General features: G+C 44.1%; 2 protein-coding genes across 5 annotated transcripts in view; one reads left to right on the top strand and one right to left on the bottom strand.

Annotated features, from left to right (window-relative positions):
- The window catches only part of URB1 (URB1 ribosome biogenesis homolog), a 235,012-nt gene extending 228,958 nt beyond the window's left edge, over positions 1-6,054 (bottom strand). For both annotated transcript variants that reach the window (XM_029603591.1, XM_029603592.1), the window contains exons 1-2: positions 5,750-6,054; positions 2,203-2,342 (exon numbers count right to left, since the gene is read on the bottom strand). In XM_029603591.1, coding sequence (XP_029459451.1) covers positions 2,203-2,342; positions 5,750-5,885 — 276 coding nt within the window. In that variant the 5' untranslated portion in view covers positions 5,886-6,054. The remainder of the gene's footprint in view (positions 1-2,202; positions 2,343-5,749) is intronic.
- Positions 6,055-6,127: 73 nt separating this feature from the next.
- The window catches only part of EVA1C (eva-1 homolog C), a 108,256-nt gene continuing 86,459 nt past the window's right edge, over positions 6,128-27,924 (top strand). The window contains exon 1 of one of the 3 annotated variants that reach the window (XM_029603590.1): positions 6,128-6,330. Coding sequence is in view for 2 of the 3 variants with exons in the window: in XM_029603587.1 (XP_029459447.1) it covers positions 13,794-13,911 (118 nt within the window). In the remaining variant the exon portion in view is untranslated. Of the gene's footprint in view, positions 6,331-12,035; positions 13,912-27,924 lie in introns of those variants that run through there. The other 2 variants (XM_029603587.1, XM_029603588.1) reach the window with 2 other exon arrangements.

Raw genomic sequence — 27,924 nt, 5'->3', positions numbered from 1 at the left:
TAGCAACAAAACGCCATGCCTGACACACTAAAGTCTAGAGATGTGAATCGGGTGCTGGAAGCTGTTCAGGTTTTGGTATCGTGGACCTGCGGGAAATTCCGTTTCCCGCTGTCTGGACGTTTGGTTTTTTTTTTTTTCGGCTGTCCTGAGCCGAAAAAAAAAAAAAAAAAAAGCATACCCACCCAGACCCTTTAAATCTAATTATTTACAATCCCCCACCATCCCAACCCCCCCCAAAACTTTCCTAAAGTACCTGGTGGTCCAGCGGGGGTCCCGGGTTGCCGTGCTTTCCTCAAAACATTCAGCCATTAACCATGCCATTTGTACATAGTATTTAATTTAATTTGTATATTGTCTAACCATTTATTCTTTCCTATTTCCTCCTTCTTCTCCAAGTTCTGCGTCCCTTGTTAATTGTAACTGTTTCCTTCGGTCACCACAGTTCTAGTTTGATGTATTTAATGCACTCCCGTTTCATGTAAACCAGCAAGATATGTTCTCATGATTGCCGGTATATAAAAACCTTAAATAAATAAATAAATAAAATATTTCTGGAACATAACCCCTCTCCTCCGCTTTTCCTATAAATGCTTCAGCATTTATGTTGTAGAAAGAAGCTATCATCCTGCCACAATCTGACCTTCTGCTGACAATGTCCCCTAAAACCAATCTCTCTCCAGGGGGCCCCACCCCCCCTCCACTGTGCCCCTAGAAGTTTAACTATTTATTCTTAATTTTCAACTACATTACATGGACTTCCGGTAGTAGTGGTTACAAGCTCCCTTGGCATTCTGCTGAATGAAGCAGAGATCATCCTGTGGGGAGATTCAAACGGAAGGTGGACCCAGAAAGCTGTAACGCTCCCGTCATCTGACACCAAGAGTCAGCCCCCAATGTCATGTGTGACAACAGGCAGCAGCAGGCATGCACCCTGCCCTACATTCATCCAAAAGATGAAACCTCAGTGACATTCCACAGCTGGCAGGTGCCAACAGCTACTTCCCCTCCTTTCTTGGGGCTTAGCACATTGCTTCTGCAGCACATCCAACCCTAGCCGACCCAAACAGATAGGAGATGCAGACTCAGGTATCTGATGCCCAAGAGGCCAATATTCAAAAGATCTAGATACCTAACTTCAGGATGCAAGTGTTCACATACTGGCAAAGTGATCATTCTCCCTATCTAAGCGTCTAAATGTAGGCATCTAAAGTCAGGGGGACAAAATTAGGGGTGCTGAGCATTGGTTTCCAATGCTAAGCCCCTAAATTAGGTTCATAAAGCTAAAAGTAAATAGGAGGCTTGAATTTAAGGTCCTCAGTTTTAGGGACCTAAAAAGATAGGCAACTAAGTTTAGCTTTCTCTAACTATCAGCCTCACAGCGTGCAGTGCTACTGCAGGATGTGTGAAATTTCATATTAAACGAATGCAGGAATATTTCATACTCTAAATGTGAACAATTATAGTAACAGAGCCCATCCAGCCTGTGGGCTGAAGACAAGATTCAAGAGTAACCATTCAGTGGAATACATATCTAAATACTGACTGAAAAACAAAAAAAAACAAAAAAAAAAAAAGACTAAATAATGATTTCCTCGAAAGCCAGGCAAGACTAATACAAATGAATATTCAAAAGCTAAACAACGAGCACCTCTAATATACATCTAAAAGGTTAACTGAATTGAATATACATCTGGAGACTGCTTCAATCATCTCATGGAATACACTACACAACATGTGACCTACATTCCTGCAATTCCTACACAAAACTCTGAAGACGGAAGAAAGAAAAGGACACAGACCAACCAACACACTAACAGATGAAGAAACAAAGAGAAGACAAAGTAAGAAAACAGAAGAGGAAAAATAAATACATTTCTGCATTTAGTAAGTTAAGACTAACAATCGATTTACCATTGAGGAAACAGCATGCTCTCTCAATTGCTTATTTTCCTTTAATAGAATCCAGAAGAGAAACTGCAGGCATTTCAGTGATGTTAAGCATTCCAAAAATTGTCAGTTATATTTGAGCAAATAGCTAATACAGCATCCATTTATATAAATAAAAGTACTGATTATAAATCAAAACAAGTCTGTTCCTTGAAATTGATAACCTTGCCATATTTAGTAAATACGTACCTTTCTCATGCAACACTACAGCCTAGGCCATGAGGAAGGCACAAGATGGTCCAGGTTACATCTTACCTCACTCTCCGGTCTTTTTCCTTCATCCAACAGTTTGAATATCTCAGCACACTCCATTGAAATCTTTATGTACCCTTCCACCACATCATACAGGTTAGAACAGGGCAATTTTCGTGCTGTGGCTATGAAGATGTCCAAACCTGCAACAAACCGTGTATACATTTATATCCCAAAAAGTGATGGTAGCAGTATACAAGCTCACATTAGTCAGGCAGTGCTATTATTTAGTAAAGACACAGGAGAAAAATTCAGCTCTACACAACTTCACAGCAATAAGAACATAAGAAAATGCCATACTGGGTCAGACCAAGGGTCCATCAAGCCCAGCATCCTGTTTCCAACAGTGGCCAATCCCAGGTCATAAGAACCTGGCAAGTACCCAAAAACTAAGTCTATTCCATGTTACCATTGCTAATGGCAGTGGCTATTCTCTAAGTGAACTTAATAGCAGGTAATGGACTAACACTATCTTTTAGACTAAAACTATTATAAACAAACTTCTGCCTAAGTACTGTGAATGATTCAGAATAAGAAGATACAGGCTTACACAAATCCAGAATATATTTCAACAACTAAAAAACATGTTTGCATAATACAGGCATCATGGATGGAAACATATTTAGAAAACGTAGGTTCCAATCAAACAGGTCAATACAGTAAAGTGAGGAGCAGGGTAACCGCGGCCGAACCCGCTTTCTACTTACTTTTCGGCCGCGTTAGTCCAACCCGCGATACACTATCCCCTTTAACCCATTCTTACCGCCTCTTTAAATCACTGGGTAACCCCTTCCACCCGCGACATGAATATTAGATGTAAACGATCGAATTAGCTATTCTCTCCCATACAGTAACGAGTGCCCCGACTATCGCTTTTTTAACCTGCTGTTTTGCCGCGCGTTTAACCTAACTTACCGCCTACCCTTACCCCTGCGTTAGAAGCAGGGGTAAGGGTAGGCGGCAAACTTTCCCCCAGCCCCCGCTCACCTGTCCTGGCTGCGTCCATGGGTGCTGGTCTCCGGGGCAGCCCCAGTCCTCTCCCCTCCTCCCGAAGCAACGAAAGCGGAAAAAATCAAAAAAGAAAAAAAAAAAAAAGCAGCAACGAAGTGGACGGTTCTCCTACACTCGGGATTGCCAGTCCTCTCTCCCCTCCTCCCGAAGCAAGGCGCGTAAAGCAGCCTTGCTTCGGGAGGAGGGGAGAGAGGACTGGCAGTGTAAAGCAACGAAGCGACTTACTCTTCTTGCAGCCCCCCTCCGGAGACAGACCGCGGCTCCCCTGCCTCCCGAAGGCAGCTGCCGGCGAAGATGGATGCCTGCACGGGCGAAAGCGGTCCCTGTGCATGCAAATGGGTCACTCAAGGCGTGACATCACGACATTTGGCGTCACGGCATGTGTCGACGTTTGGCGTCACGGCATGTGACATCACGCCTTGAGCGGCCCAACTGCACGCACAGGGGCCGCTTTCGCCCGTGCAGGCATCCATCTTCACCGGCAGCTGCCTCCAGGAGGCAGGGGAGCCGCGGTCCGTCTCCGCCGATGTCCGTCTCTGGAGGGGGGCTGCAAGTCACTTCGTTGCTTTACACTGCCAGTCCTCTCTCCCCTCCTCCCGAAGCAAGGCGCGTAAAGCAGTCTTGCTTCGGGAGGAGGGGAGAGAGGACTGGCAATCCCGAGCGTAGGAGAACTGTCCACTTCCTGGTACCTGTCATTTCAAATGTCATTTGAAATGACATTTGAAATGACAGATACCAGCGTGTCCGTGAAGCGTTAGGCCAGCGCACCCAGGATACTGTATAGCGCTCTATACAGTAAAATGGGTTGCGTGGGCCTAACGCTTCACGGACGCTTCTTGGACGCAGCTTGCATTTGCAAGCTATTTACATACAGAATCGAGCGGTAGGTGAGCCAGACTGTGCATGCGGCAACCGCAGGTGCGCCCGGCACTAACGCAGCTCTTCCTACCGCTCCTTACTGTATCGGCCTGAAAGACTTTTAGGGGCGAGAAATTTTTGTTCTTACTTTTTTCTCATTTTTTCGTCACTCTTTTCATCACTCCTTATAAGTGATGAAAAGGAGTACATTTGTACAATGCAGCTAGCACTGCAGAGTACAAACCAACTCCTCTTGTTAGACTTTCCATCATTTATAAAGACTATAATTCTTTACTGATGTAAATTTTACTATGAATACCTCTGAATGTCTGTACAACATCCCCACTAACTCCAACCCATCTCCCAAAAACCCACCCTATACAGAGGCTCTCTCTCCCCCCCCCCCCCCGAGTGCGCAAGATACGCATGTAAAGGCTATAGAATTACGCGCAACAGTATTTTAAATGCTACACATGTACTTTATATAATGGGGCATATTTTTGCTCGCGCGCACGCATTCCTTTTAAAATTTACCAGATAATTTTACACCTGCTAATTAGCGCAACTGATATTGGACTTGTCTGCTATCTGCTATTTTTGGGTGGGAGGTTTTGGTGAACTGGAGGGAGATAAAGGAAGGTCTCTGAACTGGATTGGGTGAACTGGTGGAGGTATCAATGAACTGGCAATTTCAATTATGGGCACATTTTTTAAATATACTGACTTCTGCAAATAATTCAGGGTTTTACATGACCAAGTTTTTTTTTTCATGCATAAAATATATGCACACATTTATAAAATAGGTAGTTACACACTCTCAATGCATTACAAGTGTTTGCATGTACTGAAACATGCATACACATTTTATAATCTGCACAGACTAGATACACATTGCTTATAAAATACTATAGTAGATCTGTGCATGCTGATATGTGTGTGTGTATAGTGCTGCGGGGAGTTGTTTCAAAGTTATCCTTCCTTGTTCTTTAGAAGGAAGCCAGTGCGTTTACATGCAGAAAATCATCTTCTATCACAGTGGGACAGATTAAAGCCCACATCTTGCCTCATCCCATATTCCAACATGTATCTTGAAGACATCAACATGTGCAAAAACATAGGCCCTGCCTCAATATTTAACCATCTAAACATGCTTATTGTTTATTTGTTTTTGAACATTTCATATTCTTTTTCCAGGAATCGTCTCAAAGCAGATTACAATCTATTTTAGTGGACTAATCAGTACAATAATCTTTCGAATATGTACCCTTGAAGGGCACAGTGATCATGGGAGAGAAATGTACTTCTTTCTGCATTATGGTCCACTAATTCATTCTACCATCACACATCTTAACAAGTCTCGTACACACCATCATACTCCAGCATGTAATGGATAAGACAAAGATAAAGCCAAGATCTGTAGTTTAACAGCAACTAGAATATATAGCCAGACTAAATGAGGATAAATGGTTTCTATCTGCTGTTAGATTCTGATTCTACATCTTCTACTTAATCTGGCAACATGCAATGCATATGTATGCCCTATTACACAATGTCAGTCACACTACACCATGCAAGGGTTCATGCCCCAATAGGTAAGGTCCTAAGTGCCTTCTGCACATACCGGAATGCTGAACGCCGTATAATTTTGCATGCCATGCTACCCACCCCCACGGACTCTTACCCCTCATAACACTCTCTGCTTCTTTCAGTAAGGATTTAAAATGCGTGCCGGTGAATTCCGTCTCCATAGCTCGGGCTTTCTTCCCGCCAGTATCAGAGCCCGTGTGCGGACTCATCTGCTGCCGCTTCTTCCCCATGGCAGTGGAGTTCTCTCTGTCAGCAACCGAGCCGCTCTTCGGGTACGGGCAGTCGAGGCGGTCACCCGAGGCGCTGGGGCAACATTGGCATGACTGCTTAGTACCGTTTCCCGAGCTGCAGCTGCACTCGTGCACAGCTTCCCATGCCTGTCGCACGTTTTAGCGTGGAGTTGACGTCAGAAGGAAGAGCCAAGCCTATCAACCGGGCAGAGGGAAATGACGTTGAAGGAGGCACCGCTAGAAGCAGGAAGGAGAGGATAACAGCGCTCCAAGCAAACTGACTTCAGCAGTGGTAGTAGTTTAGGAGGTGGTCAGCCCAGCTCAGATGTATTTACTAGCTCCCTGTCTCCACAGCATGGTTTGACTTTCCACCAGCATAGCATCTAAAAAGAAAGGATTGTTCACGGCTTCTGTTATGGGCAACTGACCTACAGCTGCTGCAACTGTGAGTAATTTAATAAAAAAAATAATAATTTTGGTTTATAGAGCCACCGTTTACACTTATGGGATGGGTGAGTTTGTTCAAGAGAGGGGACCAGCTGAAGCTGATTGACTGGGTGAATTGGAAGGGGGAAGAGTGCTCGATAGGGAATATCGACGGGGATGGGTGCTTGAAAGGGAGACAGACTGTCAGGCCAATGCAATACCATGCAGTCAGGCTAGCGCACAGGTTAATCTACGGTTCGACGCACATCCACAACCCCTTATGCAATAAGGGGGATTAATGCATCCAAAACATGCGTCCAAACAAGCAGCGCTTATCACATGTAAATGCCATATGGATGAGGCTATTAGCTATTATCCCTTTTCAGGCCAGTGCAATATCTGTTCAGGAAAAACAGGCACTCATGATTGAGCACCCACTCTCCTATTCACACACCCAGGTGCACGATTTAATATTAAAATGAGCTGCTGTGGTAAAAAGGAGGCACTATGGGAAATTGTGCATCCCTAGCGCTTCCTCGGCTTCAGGCACCCAGGAAAGGTGGCTGTCAGTGTAGGTTAGGAAATAGACACTTAATACAAGCATCCATTTTCTCCCACTACTGGCACAATTTACACAGCCTGGACTGTGTATATTGGGCACCCAGAAATTTTTTTTCTCAACTTTTTTTTTTTTTTTACATGATTTTGCTTTCTGTGGTTCCTCCTACTTAGTATCACAGAAAGCAGGAAGCTTTGTTTTTTCAAGGAGCCCTTGAGAGTGGCTGGTGTAAAATTTGCCATGTTGCAATGGGAAATCTTTTGAATCATAGCCTCATCTACATATAGTTTAGATAAGCGCTATTAGCTATGTGCTCAATTGGACATGCGTTTTGGACGCTCTAATTCCCATATTGCATTGAAAGTTATGGATGTGCGGCCAAAACGCATATTCAATCGCGTTAAGCTGTGCATGGGCCACAGCGCATGTATTGCATAGGCCTGAAAGCCTGCTTCAGGGCAGACAATTTTTGAGAGTAAAAATGTGCACGGCGGACACAATTAATTTGTACATAAGTGAGTAATAGCTCATAGCCTCATCAACATGAATTTACATGTGATGAGTGCTGTTAGCTATGCTTGTTTTGGATGTGCTAATCCCCTTATTGCATAAGAGATTATGGAAACACATCAACCAGCGCACACTATTGCATTTGCCTGTATGTAAAAAAATAAGTGTGCCCCAAAGTGCACATTTTTACCCTCAAAAATGATTGCCAGCTCCAGAGCTGGCATTAAGTCTTGAGGAGCCCAAAAAGTTAACAGCAGAAAATATTGCTTTTCTGTAGTTTCTCCAACTTAATATTGTGGTGATATTAAGTCGGAGAAACTGAAAAAAGGAGTAACCTAAAAAAAAAAAATTTAAAGTCTTGCCAGCTGTCAAGTTAGGAAAATGGACTTTCAATTAATAAATATCCATTTTCCTAACCCATGGCAGTGCACAGGTTAGGAAAACAGACTCTCGTAAAATTGAGTGTCCATTTTCTTAACTCGTGCACACCCACTTCTCCTGGGCTCCCGATGCCATGGATGCACTAGGGTTGCACAATTTATCCCTAGCGCATTCTTTTTAGCATGGCAGCTCATTTTTCTATTTCATCGAGCGCCCAGGAGAGGTGATTGTGTGTGCTTTAAAACAAAGTGCATCCAGTTTGGATGCACATTTTTAGTGCGTCAGTATTGCATGTTTTGAATGAGAGGGAAGAATCAGCTGGGTCCAGGGTAAGTACTTGAAGGGAAGAATTAGCTACAGGAGAGATGTTGGCTGGAGAGGGTTTGGTGGAGGGAGAATTAGCTATTATCCTTCCTCATTCTAAATATGTGCACAGTAATAACTCTTATAAATGCAGCTGGAAGTACATGTGCGATGGAACTTGGGTACACTTTCAGCTGTGTTTGAGGACAATTTTCAGTTAAGTGGAGAGATGTTTCCCTTACACAATCCTGAAATGCTGCTTCCCTTGCTGTCTTTTGTTGTTGTTGTTTTAACTTCCATTGATAGTTCTGTAGCAGTGAAACAGTTACATCTTTCTGCTGAGGTTACAATGGCTTACAAAAGTATTCTGTCTTGCATACAAGTCCGATTTTTATTTTATTTTAATGATTCACAGATAGAGGCCAATTGTTAGGGAAATATCTATCATATCTGTAAACAAGGAGCTTTCACAGCACAGGGACTGAATACTTATGCAAACAGCATTTTTTCGTTTTTAATTTTATTTTACAAAAAATGCAGAGAAAATAATGAATTTCAATAATAAGAATTGTTTGCAATAAACATACTCAGGCGAATGCAATACTGGCACGTGAAAAATGGGCGCTCATAATTGAGCGCCTGCTTTTCTAATGCGTGCCCATTCATCTCTCCCAGGCGCAATGCAGTAGGCAAATGAGCTGCTGCATTAAAAAGGATGCGCTAAGAAAAATTGTGTGTTGCTGGTGCCTCCAAGATTCTCTTTTCATCAATCTTTATTGCCAATTTATACCAACTTTGAACTATAGTCTAGTCCAGATTCATCCTGGTTTTTCTCTATTTGGGAATTCACATGAACTTTTACATATTCACCTTCTGCTGGATCCTTCTGAGGAGTGGGAAGGATGGACTGGTTGGTGTTTCAAAAAGGGGAAAATGCTGAATGCTGTAATCCACTGTTACTGTAACCATTTGTGCAAGTCAAAAATAAGTTGCAAAAAAAAAAAAGTAAAAGGAGCATTATCAAATATGGATTGAGATGCAATAGGCCTTGCCAAACAGGCTTCCTTTCTTTAATGTGGCAGATGCCTAAATATAAGGATACAAAGAATTGTTTATTTGACTTTTATATTCCACCTTTCAGCCACTTCTAAAAGATTACATTCACACATAGAAGGTATTGCCCTGTCTCCAGAGAGCTCACAATCTAAGCTTATACCTGAGACAATAGAGGGTGAAGTGACTTGCCCAAAGTCACAAGGAGTTGCAGTGGTATTTTTACCTTGGCTACCCTGGTTTGTAGCCTGCTACTCAATCAAATAAGGATTGGTTATTCAATTTGTTTCTGGATCTAAAACTGGCTAGCGTGCACTTTCATGGAATTTTTCAAAGGGGGTCCTTTGAGTCAGTGGTAGGTATAGTGTTGTTTAACCTATTTGTAAGAGAGCATTGATATTTACATTTTAGTCACTATTTACAATTGTTATTTTATACATAAGTTTTATGATTGCATTTATTGTATTTTTGTGCTATATCTTGTTAACCATTACGATGGCTTGTCTTAGTGATGGTATATAAAACTTAATATGTATACTATACTTATGTACACAATAGCAGTAGAATACCTTGGGTAGAGTTATCAAACAGTAGAAAAAAAATGTTTATGGAAATCCCACATCGAAAGCAGTACCTAGATTATAGGGATCAGTGCTGGGCCCTATATTTAGGAAAGACACACAGAAGCAGAGAACTAATGTAATTATATGGATAAAAAGAAAAGGCTGATTAGAAAAAAGGTTGAGTGGGCATGAGTACATTGTACAAAAACTAAAATTGTACAAGTTTAAAAAAAAAAAAAAAAGTCTCCTGAGCCTACAGCAATGTAGGTTTCCTCATTTTCAGAGGCTGACGATAGTAAAGTGAAGAACATGCTGCCAGAGGTTGTTGTCCTACTTTGGATGTGAACAGGAGGTTGGATTTTTTATTTTGAGGTTCTTATAACCTACTTTTCCACTAACTGAAACCAGATTGGGATGCAGCAAGCTAATTAAAAAAAAAAAAGACCTAACTGTATGAATTTGTAGCGGATAAAAAAAAATCACTGAGCACCACAATGCGCTTTAGATTGTAGGTATTGATCCAGGGAGTTGCTCTTTTTGAAGTCATAAAAACAATTCTTCCCTTGGTAGACAAAATATGTGGTAACTATTTCTCATTGCCTTCCCCTGAATCACCACCAGGGAGCAGCTTTCCACCTAATTTTCCTATGTTACTAAGGAACTCTGACAAATGATAATTATAAGAGAGCAATAATCAAGGACTCTTCCAGTGAATAATGAGCAATAACTAGTACCTCTTTCAGTGGGTAATAACAGGGAGGCAGTAATAACTAAGGACTCCTGCAGTGTAGTAAACCAGTGATCAGAAGTGGGCTGAGGAAAATGCAGAACTGAATTCTGTTTTGTGCTTGTTCTTTAGTGGGAGGATCAGGCAGGTCTTCCTTACTAGTCTTTAAAATTATTTTTTTTTAACACAAAGCTGAGTAGCTGAACTAAAGGCTCAGATATGTCAGAGAGGCTGAAGGATTAGGAGGCAGGGTGTGTACGAGGGGGGGGGGGGGGGGGGGAACTTGTCATTTTGAGAAAAATGGAATTCGGGAACCCGAAGAGGTTCCCAGGCTGTGTGACTTCAACAGCATTTTAAAAGTGCTGGTGGCGGCAATTTTGTGACTTTATTCATGTCAGCAGTTCATGCTGTCAGTAATTAGGGGGGGGGGGGGGGGTGATATTCTCTTTCCATGCTATGATTAGGTGGTGCCTTTGTCTGGCCTGTCAGTAACTGCCACTTAGTGACTGACTCCAGGGGCCAGCTTTAGGGCAAATGGTTCCCTGAGCGAAAGTTGATTGTTCCTCCCCTCCTCCAACCAATTGATCCACACATCACTTATTTCTACAAAATATGTAAAACAACCAAAATCAATGTCTTGGTTTTCATAACCAAACAATAAGAAATACTTAGACTAAAACTTAAAAACTGGTAAATTCAAGTTTCTTAGCAATTTGCCTCACAATAACTGAGAGATCAAGATTTTTAGCAAAGTCATTCCCTAGAGGTAGTATGGCACCAGAAAGCTACAGCACTACTACGAATCAGTATTGCCAGATCTGAAAGACAAAATGATCATATGGTAACTTCAGAATTATAGATTGTCTTTTATATACTGATATTTGTTGGAGCATCATGCCAGTTTACATAGTAACAAATTAACAAGAGTGAAATACAATAAACAGGGATGGGGAGCAGCAATGAAGGAGGAGAGAGGACAGCAGTAGGAAGGATAGGGAAAGAGAGAAATAAGATAGGAACATTTGAAGAATATAAATTAACAATAGACAATATGTACAGGTGGGCTGGTAGGTATCAGACCACTGATGGCAGTGAAAGGGAGAGGGAGGGACAAGGTAGGATAAGATTAGAGTGGAGGAGGGGAACTTATAACACAGTATTTAAGAGTCTTTGCTTGAGGGGAAGAATAGGGGAGAAAGAGGAGAAGCAGATAGGAGGAGGGGAGAGTGAGTGGGCTAAGGGGTTAGAGTGTAAGCTAAGTTTGGTCAACATCTGGATACGCTAATGTAAAGAGCCAGGTTTTGAGCCCTTTTTAAAATTTAGACAGGTTAGGTTCTAGACGGAGGGCCGTGGGCAGGGTGTTCCATACGGAAGGGCCAGCAATGGAGAAAGCCCTTTCTCTGGTTTGAGGTGTGGTGAGCAGTTTTTAGGGAGGGGGTGTATAGAGTTCCAGCAAGGTTGGATCTGGAGGGGCAGGTTGAGGATCGGAAAAGTTGTGCATTCTTGAGCCAAGTGTGATTTTGATTGTGCAATAGATTGTGGAGAATGGTGAGTGTTTTGTATTTTATGCTGGAGGCTATGGGTAACCAGTGGAGGTCTTTTAGGATAGGGGTAATGTGATCAGATTTACGTGTGTTTGTGAGAATTCTGGTCATGGCATTCTGTAATAGTTGGAGGGGTTTGATAGTGGAGAGAGGGAGGCCCAGAAATAAAGAATTGCAATAGTCTAGTTTAGTTAAGATAGTTGCCTGTAGGTCTGAGCGGAGGTCTTGGGTATAAAGCAGGGGTTTGTTTCTTTAGGATGTGCAGTTTGAAAAAACCTGTTTATGGTATTGTGGATGTGAGATTTTGAAATTTAAATGTTGGTCAAGATAGACACCGAGATCTCTCACATTGCAGGTGAATGCATCGGGTGGAGGGTTGGTGTTACTTAAGGCAGGGAGCGAGCAAGCGAGCTGGGGGATTGGAGATTGTGAGCAGCTCTGTTTTTGTTACATTTAAAGTAAGATGTAGGTTTGAGAGGAGGGTGTTGAAGTAAGGCAAGAATCCCAAAATTGTAATGTTTTTTGGGGAGGGATTCTTGAAGCGGAATGAGGATTTGAACGTCTTCAGCATACATGAAGAACTTTAGGCCAAGATCAGAGAGGAGGTAGCAGAGGGGAAGGAGATAGATATTGAAGAGTGTAATAGAGAGGGAGGAGGAGCCCTGCGGGACGCCCTGTGCGAGGGGAATGTTGAATGATTAGCAATTGGCTATTTTTACGGTGTATTTTCTGTTCTTGAGATAAGAGAACCATTGTAGAGATCATTGCAGATCTCTCATTTGAGTTCGTCACTTTTAATTTATCAGCCTTTTTGTATCCCTGTACGCAGCAGGAGGAAATTGACTAAACTGGTGCCCTTACACACGGAAAGATGTAACTGGCTAGCTGCTAATTGTCGGAGGAAAAAAGAGAGAAACAGCATTTCAGGACCTTGTAAAGGAAACCAAACTAAACCCCAAAATCTCTCCACTTGACTGAAAACTGCCCTAATCAAATGGAGTTAAAAATGTTCTGGGGTGCCATAGCATATGTACTTCGAGCTGCATTTAGAAATGTTCCTGTGCACGTGTTTAGATTTAGGGAGGATAACAGTTGAAATTCTTCCTGCTAAAGCCCTCCTCACACACCCACAAAATCTGGCTGCCTCCGTATTAACTCCTCAGCTAGTCCCCCTCTCAAGCACTTACTCTCTCATGCTGTCTATTCTTACCTATCGAGCTCTCCCAGCCACTCTGCCTCAGTATATTAACCCCTCAGTTGACCTCCTCCCTTGCTCAAACTCACCCAGCCCACAGGTGTAAGCAGTGGTTCTAGAAGCTAATTTTTACTTTTTAACTAAATTACTCTTATAGCAGTTGTAAGTGCACGTCCCCTTTAAGAGAAGCAGTGAAGAAACCTTTCTTTAGTTGCGCTGATGGAAAGCCAAACCATGCGGTGCAAGCAGAGGTTAATAAATCAGCTCGGCAGTCTGCACGAATTTAAGTTAGTGGGCTTTACAGTGCGGTAGCGGCAGCTGATTTCCTGCTTCAACGTCACTTCCTTTTGCCCGGTTGCTAGGCTCGGCTCCTCCCCTCCCCGCCTCTTCGCCCGCTGCTGACGTCAACTCCCATGCTGAAACATGAAGCGAGTGCTACGCGCGCGCGGGAGGTAGTGCACGGGCGCATACGCAGCTCGGGAAACGGGCACTAAGCGGCCATGCCGACGGCGCCTCTTTTGACCCAGCGCCCCGGGTGACTGCCCGAGCTTGCCCCTCTCTGAAGAGCGGCTCTTGACTTCGCGGGCATGGTGTGACGGTAGGTGGCCGCATTCAGGGTCCCCACCAGGGAATGAAGCCGTCGCACCATGTCTGAGGCAGAGCAGCGCTGGGACAGGAGACAGCTGGAGCCCGCACTGCTCAACCTCATGTCCTGCCTCGTCCTCCTCTGCTCCAAAGACAGCTCGGCTCTGGCGGACTTCTCGGGTAAGCAAGGGAATCTCGCTGCCGGAGATCTGTATTTCAGGAGACGAGTAACGGTAACGCAGAAAAGTTTGCTAATGGACACCAAAGTTACTTTCTGTAGCACATCGCAATGCATGTATTGAAGGTGGTATCTCTTGCTCTCAAGAATACGTTTCTACTGCTTTTTTGGAGGGGTTCTTGTTGTGAGTTTTTAGTGATAGAAATCTAATAAGGTCTGGATTCAGTTTTGCAGCAAGTTGACTTCATGCTGATGATCCGGTGACCACGGTAGACTAAATATGAACTGTAGTGAAACACAATAAAAAAGGATTGTCGCACAAAAATCAGTTTTTAAGTTTTTTATAAATAAATTAATGTGCAACATACAATGTACTGTAATAAATGATACTTGCGTGCCTTTAATTGTATTTTACGGGATATTGATTTTAAGTGTTACTTCCTTCTTCCTCTCTCCTTCTGTTTTTTAGTGCACGATTCATACAGCAGGTTGCAAGAACAAATAGACATGATCTTATGTAAAGCCTAAAATTAACCTACTAATCTGCTTTGAAGTGCCTGAAAGAATATAAATAAAAAATAAATAATTAAATTAACATTGTAGTTTAAAAAAAAACCCTACAAAATATTTGTATAGCTAGAGAATATCACATAGGTGATCTGAAGTGCATGATATTCTCAGGAACATTAGGACAGAGGAGAAATTTGACATTTATTCACGAACAATGGCATTAAGTGGCTATATCATCGCCTTTGGGTTTTGACCAAGACTGAGCAGTTACGTTATCCACTCAAATTCTGGGCCATGGGGAGATGTGAAGAAAAACTGTTAGCATTGATTTATAGTGCTAGCCATCTAACTTGACTGGTCAAAGCTAGGTGTTGCAATAGCAGACCTAAATCTAGGCAGCTGATGCTGAACCCCTAATGGTAAAAGAGCCTCTCTTAAACCACCTCCCCTTCAGCAAACCCCCCCTCTCTCACCTCCTCAGCCAATACCTTCTCTCTCACGCCCTCTTGCCCTTTTTTGCATTCCACCAACTGGCACTCTTTCATCACCAAGCCCTTCTTATAAACCCAACTGATCCTCTGTCATCCCTTTACTGTCACCCTATCCTCAGATTCCTCCTCAGTTTCATCCCAGCCTCTCCTCCAGCCCTTCTTTCACATCCCCTCCCACCTCCTCGTACATCTCCCAGTTGATTCTGTATTCCTCCCTCTTCATCTTATCCAGCTCTCAAAATTCTCCTGTATGTCATTCATCGGAGACTCTCTTCTCCAGCAACAACATTTTCCATTTGGCCTTGTGCAAAATGTGGATGACGGCTGGTGGGGAAGGGAGGTCAGGCTGCCAACAGGGGCAACATTATTCTTTTGGGTAGGTTCAGTGTTGGGTGAGAAGAAAGGAGAATCTCCACCAATTCATGCATGCTTAGCCCTTCCCTCCCCTCATGGCTGGCGTCTAACCTGACTGAGATCTATAAGCAGCAGCCTCATTACTAATGAAAGACAGTATGGGGCCAGGGGGCTGGTGCAAGTTCACGGGCCCTGCAGTGGACTTGATCCCTCCTTGTGCATGGCTTCCTATTACCACAAAAACTCATGCAAGAGCAGTGCCACAGCAGGGCCTGAATGTGCATGCTGGCTCACAGGCCACACGCTGACTTCCGTTAGTAATGTTGCTGGCACCTGAAGAGTGCTGCCATTTGAGGTACCTGTGACCCGATTTTGGGGTTCTGACCCACAGTTTGGGAAGCCCTGCTCTAAGGCTTTAATTCTGTCCTATGTCTATGGGAAGAGACTGATGAATCAGCTGTGAATGAGCTTTGCAGGGACTAGGAAACAGCAGGATGCTGCAGGCACCTGTCCCAGACCTTGAGTTTGACTGTAGGCCTGTCAGTCTCTGATGTTTCATATTCTGATTTATTTTCACTGATTTTGCTGGACCAGTATCATTATAGTTGTGAACATTTCTGATGAAACATCTATAATAATGCCTGGAAATCAGTAATGCATGTTGTTGTTGTTGTTGTTGTTGTTTAATACAAGTATGAATATCTGCTTTTGTTTTTTTATATTTGTGTGTGTGTGTAAGCTAACCTTTGTTACACCAAGGTAGTAGTTCACAAAGGTATCAGGTATCTAAGTGCCTTGGCTATGTATATACTTCACATTTAGGAAAGCAAATAGTGCCTTAATCTTACATGTAGATAGTGATTTTTTTAAAAAGAGCCATCATGCAATAGGAAATTGGAGTGGTTGGATCACCCCATGAAAAGTTGGGGGATGGGAGAAAAGCAAAATAAAGCTGCGACTGCTTGTAGGAACCTTTTCAATAACTGGTCTTTGAATAGAATTCTGACCAAGTCACATGTACTTATGAGTTCAGGCATATTACATGCCTACATTTTATATCCTGTTAAATAAGTCAATCTTTTCACAATGTCATGGTAGATTCCTTCCTCATATAATACAAAGGAAGCCAGATTTTGCAATATTTAGCATCTCCCTCCCTCACCTGCCCAGCACCTTCTCTCTACAGCTGCCCCACTCACCCAGTTTCCCCTCTGTGTCCACCCCTCACATCTACCCAGCATCCATTCCCTTCTGTCTTATGATGTTGTACCTTAAAAGTAGAAAGGCAGCAGTAAAAACCACAGACAGCTCCAGATGCTGCCTTTCTAGTGTTATCTGTTTCAGTTCTCTGTGCAGTGTTCATGCTGGTGGTCTACCCACCAGCATGAACACTGCTGGTGGGTAGACCACCAGCATGAACAGAAAGGGATCCTAGGCTGGTCAGCAGCACTCCTAGTGGAAGTCAGCATGGGGCCTGTAAGTCAGCATGCACTCAAAGGTCCAGCAGTGGTCTCTCCCTCGCATGAGTTTACGCAGTCTCAGGAAACCTGCACGAAAATGGATTCTGGCTGCTGCAGGGCCTGTGACCGTGCACTGGCTCATAGAATCTGTACTGACTTTTTATTACTAATTCTGCTGCCACTTGCAGATCAGGCTTTGGACCAGCCATGAGAGGAAGGGTAGGCTGAGTGTGCACTGTTAGGATGCTGCTTGTTCTGTGTTTGATTAGCTCCAACATGTCTCACACCTTAGGGCACCATGTATAGGTAGTAGGTAGTACTTAACTTTCCATAAATAATCTCAAGCATGACCTACAATTTAGCCTTTAGTGTGTGGTGGTGTGTGTGTTTTTTTTCTGCCTCATGGTAATAGGGTTGCAGCCTGAGTTGTCTCCCTGGATCTCTAGACCCCAAGAAAGTGTACTTTCCCCCTCACCCCTGTACTTGTACCCTACTCTTGTCTTGTAAAAAAAAAAATAGTTTTCTGATTATTTTTTTGGTTGACTTCACCTGATTGTACAGTCAGCATCATAAAAATAAAATCCTAGCTGGAAGCCAGAGTGTTCAATGAGTGAGTGTAGAGGAATTGCAGTTTAACATGAGCCATTACAACTGTAATTGTGACAGCCTTTCCATGTTACCCTAATAGTTTGTCTTGGTATTTTTCCCAGATATTGCAGCTGCCAAATCACTAGATCAGGGCTTCCCAAAAGGGGTCACACAACCTCCAGCTGGGGTCACAAGTGCTCTTCAGATGCTGCCAGCAGCACTCCTAGTTGAAGTCAGCATGGGGCCTGTAAGTCAGCATGCACTCAAAGGTCCAGCAGTGGTCTCTCCCTCGCATGAGTTTACGCAGTCTCAGGAAACCTGCACGAAAATGGATTCTGGCTGCTGCAGGGCCTGTGACCGTGCCCTGGCTCATAGAATCTGTACTGACTTTTTATTACTAATTCAGCTGCCACTTGCAGATCAGGCTTTGGACCAGCCATGAGAGGAAGGGTAGGCTGAGTGTGCAAAGGCCAGTGAAGACTGTCACTGCTTCTCACCCACTCACCACTGAACCTCCCCAAGAGAAAAATGTTGCCTCTGTTATCAGCCACTTCTCTCTTCCCACCACTTCTCATTCACTTTTGGCCCGGGGCCCAAAGGAAAATGTTGTTGCTGACCCTGGCCAAAGGGATGTTTGGAGAAGGAGCTGTTGGAAAGGAGGGATCAGATGCAAGAAAGGTTTAAGGGTTGGATCAGTGGGAGAGGGATTGGCTGTAGAAGGTGAGGGAAGGAATGACAGAAGATACTGGGGGATGCAAGAGAGCAGCTGTGGGTGAGAAGGTATCAATTGGGGGGGCGGAGAGCAAAGAGTTGGAGGGGCAAAGGAATGGGGTGAGAGGGAGGGGATGACAGAGGAACAATTGGAGGTTATACAAATGACTTGGAGGTGAGAGGTTCAGCGAGGAGGATGTGAAAAGGGCTGGAGAGGGTGAGAGAGACAGAGGATGGGCTGGGAAGGTGAGAAGAGCTGGAAGATGTAAGAGGGAATCAGCTGGTGGCGGAAGTTGTGAGAGGATGTCCTATGGAGGTTAAGAGAAAGCATGGACTGGAGAGGATGGAGAATCAGTTGCAATGAGGGGATGGTGATTGTTGCAGATGAACCACACCCCCACTCTTCTGGTTTGGTTATCCTCTGGGGTCCCGTGAATTTTCAAGTGGTAAAATAGGGTCACATTGACTAACCGTTTGGGAAGCCCTGCGCTAGATGTATACTGTATAATCAAACAATACTGTGCCTGTCCAACCACTAGCACTGCTCCATAGCGTGTGACAGTACAATTGGTAGAATTGTTCAGGCTATTTCTTTTGTACCATTAACATTGCTGTGACTTACAACTACTACCAGTGATCAGTATGGTGTAATTACTGACACTGCTCTTATGATTTGCTGCTAGTTTTGCCAAAGGACATATTTTTTTCATGAACTTTGACACACAGTTTGTCAGTTCCAATTCCTGTCATTGTCATAAATATCATTAAACTTGGTTCTCTGGTATTGAGATAAATGAGGGCAAAAAAAAAGTGATCTAAGCAGTACATAATATATGGATGGAGGCCTTTAATCCTTCAGAGTCATCACTAACAACTCATTCCGGATATCTCCTGAGCCCATTTGCTGGTAGGAATTAGTCAGTCTCACTGTAAAATGGCATCCTGGCCTTGCAGGAACTTTGTCTTTGGGTGGTTTATTACACTGATAACTAGCTCCCCTGTCTGGCAAGACATGCTTTCTCAAGGTTTTCTTAACGGGCTGGTCCCTGCCTCTACCTCGTGTGAAGCCTAGGTCTTTTAACATTTTCTATTCACTGGAAGGACTGGCAGAGGGAAAGCGAGAGCAGTCTGAGAGAATGACAAAAGATGTACAAGACTTGGAAACATGGGCGAAACAATGTGGAAAACAGAGCACAGAGAGAAGTAGTGCACCATAGTTGCCAACTTTTTGTATCTAAGACAAAATTATGGCAGCTAATTGAAGGGTCAGTGTGTTAACACTGCTTGTTAATACATGTAAATGTGTTTATCATGCGTATTAATAAATGTTGATCACATGCAAATGAGGCAGATAGTACAATATGTGAAATACTTTTACATCTAGAGAGGGTCACAAAAACTTAAAATTTTGCATTGATGCATCTGCAAAGTATTTTGTGTGGACCGTTTTTTCACTGAACTAATAACTAATGAGCTGTTGTGTATCTCATTACACTTAGCATAGATTTTGCATTAAAACTCTTGCAAGCTAGATTACGTATTAAAAGCCCTATTAATGCATGTAAACAGGGCCTTTGCTAAGCACAGGCAGGATGGACATCCACCTGGAGTGCCAAGTCGAGGGCACATCAAAAGAGGAAGAAACCGGGACAAGCTGTACACCACCCATCCCCTTAAGTATACTCCCTCCCTTCTTCGGATAGGTGTGCATTTTCCCAGGGCTGGCCAGTAACGACCCAACCTGCTCCATTGTGGGGATGAGAGAAACAGCCAGCTGGGGAGGGTGTGGTGGCAGGCAGGGGGCAGGATAGCATTAATGAAAGTGGTCCTTCCCTGCAATGATCCTGCACGTAAAATAGATTACATGTTAACACTTTTAAATTAACAGTTTATAAAACATTTTAGTAGGTTGTATTTGGCCCCTTATTGTCCAGATGTTCTTTCAGAATGACACCATTCACCATCTAGGAAACCTGGATCCTGTCTCCTGTGGTGCTTCTGTTTTCTGAGGTATAGACCAGTTTAATTGTTCCCATACTTGCAGTTCATAAACCACTGTAGTAGGTGAAGATTTGAGGCAAAGATCAGACCCTTCAGGTCCTCCAGTAATGGATGCTTAAGAGCCTGACCTTTTGTGGTTAGAGTGGCTCCTCAAATGTGGATATTTCGTATTGATACAGTATCGCTTTACAGAGACAGTAATTCCTAGTAGGAACCCATGTTATCGAAATCAGTATGAAGTTTTTAAAACAAAAAATCCTTTAAAATCCCACCTGGAAAATTCGATACAGAAACTTTGCTAGAGAAATGTAATGGTTATATGTAAACAAACAAAACCAGGAAATTCTGGGTTCTGGTTGCCTCAGTATGTTGAGTTTCAATTGTTATTGTAATTCATGAACAGCTTCAAGCAAAGCTAAGGGTTGGGTGGTTTCATATACAGTTATTTTAATTTGGATTTCCTAGCATGTAGACAGATGGACTCAGGACCAGTGGGTTAATGCTCCCCTGACAGCAGATAGAGACAGAACATGTTGAAGTCACAGTATATCTAGCCTTGAAGTGACCCCTGCCTGCCAGTAGTCTCAGTCTCCAGCAGATGGTGGATATGCATCTCCCTATGGGGATTGCTTTGAGCTTTTTGAAAGAAAAAATTTGAAGTTCTAAATTCAGGAGAAAAAAGCCCCGTCTCCTGCGATCATATCTAAAGGTCCCTCCCCAGTTGAGAATTCCTGAGGCGATTTCCATGGTCCTTCAGTGGTGTGCCTTGGTGCAGTAGCTGGGTTTCCCAGCATGGACTTAGCTGCTAGTTCAGCTGAAAGGCAGCGGGTGCAGGAGGCTGAGTGCGGCAGTGGTGGCAGATGCCGTCTTCCATGCAGCCGTAGATCGTTGCTGAACTCAGGTAAGGTTTAAAAAAAAAATACCCTCTGACTCGGGTAAAAAATGTATTTCAGGACTTCCTCCGGTCTCCGTTCTCGGTATGCTGTGCTGAAGTTCATTTCCTCTCCCGTTGGGGTTGGGGAACAGAGCAGCCTGGTGTGTTGAGCGGATCCCCGGTGGGCTAGGCCCCGCACTTAGGCTTTTTTCTTTCATGTCACATGGTAGGCTGTGGCAGCCATCTTCGTGCGCTCTTGTGCATGTTCTGCTGCCCTCTATAGGCTGTCGGTGCGCGCAGTGTGTTGGCTCTGTGTACGCATTGTGCGCTCTGTTTTTGGGCACACTTTTTACGTGCACAAACCTTTTTATGTGCTTAACTTGGTGCACAGGTTGTGTGTGTGCCTTGTGCTTTCTTCTAGGCGCTTATTTTTTGGACGCATGAGCCATTCCGATGCACGTTTCCCACAGTGATGGCGCTGGTAAGCAAGAAGCCTAAGCATCTTCCTATTTGTGTTGCCTGTCATATTAGGGCTTCTAACCTGTGTCAGCACTGCTCAGACGCTCAGGGAGAGTTGTCTTCCTCTGATTTTGCTAAACCTGGCTCTTCCCATTCTGAAGATGTCTTGGTCATGCCCTTGACTGGGGAGATGCCAGATTTTTGGTTCTCCCTTGACTGGTAGTTCTGTGGGACCAGCTCCAGTTCCTTCTGGGCTTGGTCTGGACCTGGTTGCCTTTTCTTGGGTGGAATTTTTTCAAGGCTTATAAGGCTTTCTTCAGGCGCAGTCCTCTGCGTCCCCCCATTTCTGTCCAGTTGGACCCTTAGCTGGTGGATCCTCCCTCTTCAAGTCCTATGCTTAAGCACCGGGTCTCACTTCTGCTCCCTGTGGGTGTTCCCAACAGGAATCCAGATGGCACTGAAGATGAAGTTGGTCCAGATTCCATGGAAGATGGGGAAACTCCTCCAGGGTTGGAACCATATCGAACCATGTTGCGGTTCTTTCATAGAGATCAACTGCCAATCCTGATTTTGCAGACCTTGAAACAGCTGGGTGTACCTGGTTCGGATGCTATGTCAGAGCCGAGGAAGAATCCCATTTTTGGTTTCCTTACGTAAAGCCTCTGTTTTTCCCGGTGGGTAATGATTCAGATGGACTGAATCAAATCACGGTGAACCTAGAAAATGTGGTAGGCCTGATTGACAAACTGAAGAGTAGTAAATCACCTGGACCGGATGGTATACACCCCAGAGTTCTGAAGGAACTAAAAAATGAAATTTCAGACCGATTAGTAAAAATTTGTAACCTATCATTAAAATCATCCATTGTACCTGAAGACTGGAGGATAGCAAATGTAACCCCAATATTTAAAAAGGGCTCCAGGGGCGATCCGGGAAACTACAGACCGGTTAGCCTGACTTCAGTGCCAGGAAAAATAGTGGAAAGTGTTCTAAACATCAAAATCACAGAACATATAGAAAGACATGGTTTAATGGAACAAAGTCAGCATGGCTTTACCCAGGGCAAGTCTTGCCTCACAAACTCCATGGTGAGACCGCACCTTGAATACTGTGTACAATTCTGGTTGCCGCATCTCAAAAAAGATATAATTGCGATGGAGAAGGTACAGAGAAGGGCTACCAAAATAAGGGGAATGGAACAGCTCCCCTATGAGGAAAGACTAAAGAGGTTAGGACTTTTCAGCTTGGAGAAGAGATGGCTGAGGGGGGATATGATAGAGATGTTTAAAATTATGAGAGGTCTAGAACGGGTAGATGTGAATCGGTTATTTACTCTTTCGGATAGTAGAAAGACTAGGGGGCACTCCATGAAGTTAGCATGGGGCACATTTAAAACTAATCGGAGAAAATTCTTTTTCACTCAACGCACAATTAAACTCTGGAATTTGTTGCCAGAGGATGTGGTTAGTGCAGTTAGTGTAGCGGTGTTTAAAAAAGGATTGGATGAGTTCTTGGAGAAGAAGTCCATTACCTGCTATTAAGTTCATTTAGAGATAGCCACTGCCATTAGCAATGGTAACATGGAAAAGACTTAGTTTTTGGGTACTTGCCAGGTTCTTATGGCCTGGATTGGCCATTGTTGGAAACAGGATGCTGGGCTTGATGGACCCTTGGTCTGACCCAGTATGGCATTTTCTTATGTTCTTATGGATGCCATCAAGGAATTGACTGATCTGGAATGGGATGCCCCAGAGGCAAATTTTAAAGGGGGTTGGACGTTGGAAGGCCTGTACCCCCCTGGATCCGGCTGTGAGAGAGCATTTGAGTTTTTCCAAAGTGGATGCTCTGGTACGTGCTGTCTAAACTGACGACTATCCATGTAGAGGGAGACGCGGCCTTGAAGGATGTATGAGGTGGTAGGATTGAGGCTATTCTTAAGCAAGCCTTTGAGGCAGTGGTGATGAATTTAGATTGCCTCCTATTGTGCCCTAGTGGCAAGATCTTGTCTGCTTCTCTCTCAGGAGGTCGATTTAAGTCTAGAAGGGAATTCCAGAACGGTTATTGAGCCTGCTGATGCCCTTTTAGTAGATGCAGGCTATGATTTGTTCCGAACCTCGGCCAGAGGAGGGCCTTCGGTGATAGCAACCAGGTGTCAACTCTAGGTGTGCAATTGGTCAGCTGACACAGCTTCCAAAGCCAATCTTACCAAGATGCCCTTTAAAGGCTCACTCTTGTTTGGGAGCAAGTTGGAGAAACTGGCCAATAAGAGGGGCAAGTCTCCAGTGCCTCGGTTGCTGGAGGATAAGAAACAGTTACGGGGCCCTTTTGGTGTGAGGGGTCATTTCCAGGGTTCCAGACATTTTCGTTCCTACAGAGGGATAACATTTCAGCGGACTTGGCCTTATGATAGGTCTCAGTCCTTTCATCCCTGGCAGCCCAAGAGAGGAGCGGGCTTGGGTGATGGACCTTCATGAGCTTCCCGGTGAAGGTTTGCCAACCCACCTTCCAGAACAGGAAATAGGGAGACGTCTCTCTCTTTTATCGGAAGAGGTCGATCACGTCGAACCAGTTGGTCCTGAAGGTGATATGCAACAGGGGATGCACTGGAATTTCGCAATATTCCATGGTGCTCCTTGCCACTCCCTGTAGAAGAAGCAGGCAGTGGAGTTCACACGTCAAAGGCTCCTCAGACTGAGGGCTGTGGTTCCGGTGCCCATGTCTCAAAGTAGGGGGCAATATTCCATTAATTTTGTTGTGCCCAAGAAGGAGGGCTCCTTTCGTCCTTTCTTGGATCTCAACAGGGTCAACCTTCACTTGTAGATGACTTATTTTCGAATGGAAACCTTCCGCTCCTGTAATAATGGCGGTGCAGTTGGGAATTTCTGACCTCCTTGGATCTGTCAGAGGCTTACCTTTTATATTCCCATACAACTGGAACACCAACACTTTCTACGCTTTGCATTGTTGGGGTGCCATTATCTGTTTCAGGCAATGCCTTTTTGTCTCACCACCACTCCCAGAATATTTTCCAAGTTATGATGGTGGTAGTAACAGCCTTGCGAAAAGAAGGAATCCTGGTGCACCTGTATCTGGACGACTGGCTGTTTAGATCAAAGACTCAGGAAGAGAGCCGTCTGGTGATACACAAGATGATCTCCTTAATGCAGGAGTTCGGTTGAGTGGTGAACCTGACCAAGAGCAATCTTCAACTATCCTATCCTAGTCCTTGGAGTATCTAGGGTCCGGTTTGACATGGGCAAGACAGAATTTTCCTACAGGAAATTCGGATCCAGAGAATGATGTCTCATGTTCGTCAGTTGATGAACACCATATGGCTGATGGTGTGATCCTGCCTACAGTTTGATAGCAGCTACCCTGGAAGTGGTTCTGTGGGCAGGAGCTTTTTAGTGCTCTCTGCTATCTCTTTTGAACCCGCAGTCTCGGGATAATGCGGTTTGGCTCTACTTGCCGATGGAAATCTGCTCCTGCCTCCAGTGGTGGACGCAGGAGGATCATCTGAGAAAAGGAGTTCCCTTGTCCTCTCCAGCCTGGTTAGTACTCATGAGAGATGCAAGTCTCTACAGTTGGGGGGCTCACTTTCTGGAGTTAACGTACCAGTGGCACTGGAATGCCAAAGAATCCCACTGCAACATCAATTGCTGGAGGCCCAGGCGGTATAGCTGGCATGCTTGCAGTTCAGCCACAGGCTGCAGAATCAAGCAGTTTGTGTGTTGTCAGACAAAGAGCCAGCAAGCGCCGCAGGAAATAGACCAGCTAATGAAATGGGCAGAAGGTCACCTGCAGATAACCTCTGCCTCTCATGTTGCAGGAAAAGACAACATTAGAGCGGGCTTTCTCAGCAGGGAGAGTCTAGACCCAGGAGAGTGGCTGTTGTCAACCAAGGTGTTTCAGCTGATTGAGGATTGCTGGGGCCTTCCGTTACTAGACCTGCTGGTGACTTCTCGAAATGCGAAGGTTCCTCGCTTCTATAGTCGCAGGAGAGATCCATGGTCCTTGGGAATAGATTTGCGACAACTCCTGGTGGAGGCTCCCATTCGTAATCTGCTCAACAGGGACCAACCAGTTCTTCTCGAGGATCCGACTCTATTCTGTCTTATGGTTTGGCCCTTGAGAGGGCTCGCCTGTTACAGTGAGGTTATTCCTCTGCAGTGATTGCCACTTTACTCCATGCTCACAAGTTCTTCACTTCCTCGGCTTATGTGTGGCTTTGGAGAGTTTTTGAGGCCTTCTGTAAGGAGCTGGGTGTTCGTCCTCATTCAGTTAAGATCCATCTTGTTGAGGATGGATTGAGTAAAGGCCTGGCCATTAATTCCTTGAAGGTGCAGTTTGCGGCTCTTGCCTGTTTCAGAGGCCTGGTGAATGGTGTTTCCTTGTCATCTCATCCTGATGTTAACTGGTTTTTGAAGGGCGTGAAGCACTTTAGGTCTCCCTTGAGGTTACCGGTTTTATTGTGGAGTCTTAATGTGTTCTGGACGTTTTGGCAGGCCCTACATTCCGACCACTACATAGCTTTTCCTTATGGTTGTTGACTTTGAAAACTGTGTTCCTGGTGGCTGTATGTTCTTCGTGTCATATTTCTGAGTTGCAGACATTGTCTTGCCGGGAGCGTTCCTTTGGATGACTCTGGGGCCATTACAGCTGCATACTGTTCCATCCTTCTTGCCCAGGGTAGTCTCAGACTTTCATTTGAATCAGTCTATCTCCTTGCCATCCCTGGATGATGTGGAGGAGTTTTGCGTTTTGCACTCCTTGGATGTTAAGCTTCTTGTCCTGTGGTATCTGGAGGTCTCTGAGTCTTTTTTTGAAAGACTGATCACCTGTTTGTTCTCCATGGAGGGAGTAAGCAAAGTGCTCCAGCTTTGTGGGCTACCATAGCTTGTTGTATTAAGGAGGTGGTCACGGCCGTGTATGTGGATGCTGGAAAGCCATTGCCTACTCCAAGTTAGGGCTTATTTCACTAGGGCTCAGGCAGTGTCGTGGGTGGAGGTTAGTCTGTTGCTCCAGTCGATATCTACTGAGCTGTGATATGGTCCTCCTTACACACTTTTTCCAGGTTTTATCGTCTAGATGTGCAGGCCCGGGAGGATTCAGCCTTTGCATATGTGGTGTTGACTGGACTGCGAGCAGCCTCCCACACTGTTGGGGAGTAGCTTTGGTACATCTCACTGGTCCTGAGTCCATCTGTCTATATGCTAGGAAATGGAGAAATTATCTGATAATTTTGTGTTCCTTAGAGTAGACAGATGGACTCAGCTTCCTGCCCTCGGCTACTGCATGCGTGTGTCAAGTCCTGTGGGGCTCTGGGTCTCAAGGGATTTCTGTAAGTGTTAATTCAGTCCCTTGCTTTGGGGTACCTTCAATCTTATGTGAGTTCAGTGTTTATGGTTTGAGAACAGTTCTGGTTACCTGTTTTTAATCAAGTTTTTTGCTAGTCTGTCCATAGTTGCTTTTGAAGAGAATACTGGCAGGCTGGGGTCACTGCAGGGTTATATATATACTGTGATGTTAGCTTGCTCAGTCTCCATCTGCTGGTAGGGGAGCATAAACCCCACTAGTCCTGAGTCCATTTGTCTATACCAAGGAAAACTAAATGATCAGGTAAGAAATTTTTCCATTCTTGATTTCTTTCCCACTGAATATTCTCAGCCACTGTTTGAGCATAGCACAGTCTGCAGTTCAGATGTGGTGCGCCTTTAGCATGGTAGGAAGGCTTCACGCCAAGCAGAACTCCAGCTCCACTTCAATAATTCCAACAACCACATGTGCCACTTTTCTTATCAAAGGCTAGCAGCCAGTTGCTAGGTCTATTTTTATACTAAATTGCAAACAGAGACGTAACTGACTTATGCAGTCAGAATATTACATAGAAAGGGAATACAATGGAAGATAAACCCAAGGCCCATTCCTTCTGCTTGCTTCAAAAGTGCAGCCCCTGCTTGATCTGACTGTATCCTCACTTTACCATTGCTAAGGAACTTCTCTACTTGCCGCCCCCCCCCCCCCCCCCCCCCCCCATCCTTTGAAATCTTTTTTTGCTATGTTTTTCTGGGTTGTGTCTTGTTTTGTTTTTTTCAAGCTTTCTTCAAATACAAACAAATGAATTTAAAAAGGATATCACAGCATTTTAGAAAAAAATAAACAGTCCCATTAGGAAAGTTAAACATCACGGTGCAAAGTTCCAAGTAAAAAGATTCCAATAAAAGGAAGAATAATCACAGCAGAGAAACGAATTGGAAAAACAAAATACTATGGCCCATCCTTAATATAAATGAATTCTTACCTCCTGCACCAGCAAAGCTTGATCCAAAGATGGCAAAACAGCTTCTGGTTGAGCAGCAGAGAGATCCCCAAAGGTTTATCTAATATATAATTACCCTGATATTTTTGATAAATATTTGCTGGAGAATCGAGCTGACATAGGTACGTAATTCTGATACTTTTTTCCTACTCCTCTGTTTGTTTGCCCTTGGAAATGTAAGGAAATATCCTGACCTTTCAGTTATAAAAGAGAATATCTCTATTTTTAAAGAACAAATGAAGTACAAG

This window comes from Rhinatrema bivittatum, chromosome 5, assembly GCF_901001135.1.
Source record: "Rhinatrema bivittatum chromosome 5, aRhiBiv1.1, whole genome shotgun sequence".
Taxonomy (NCBI): domain Eukaryota; kingdom Metazoa; phylum Chordata; class Amphibia; order Gymnophiona; family Rhinatrematidae; genus Rhinatrema; species Rhinatrema bivittatum.
The sequence above is the reverse complement of the archived record's forward strand: the minus strand, read 5'-3'. Positions and strand labels throughout refer to the sequence as shown.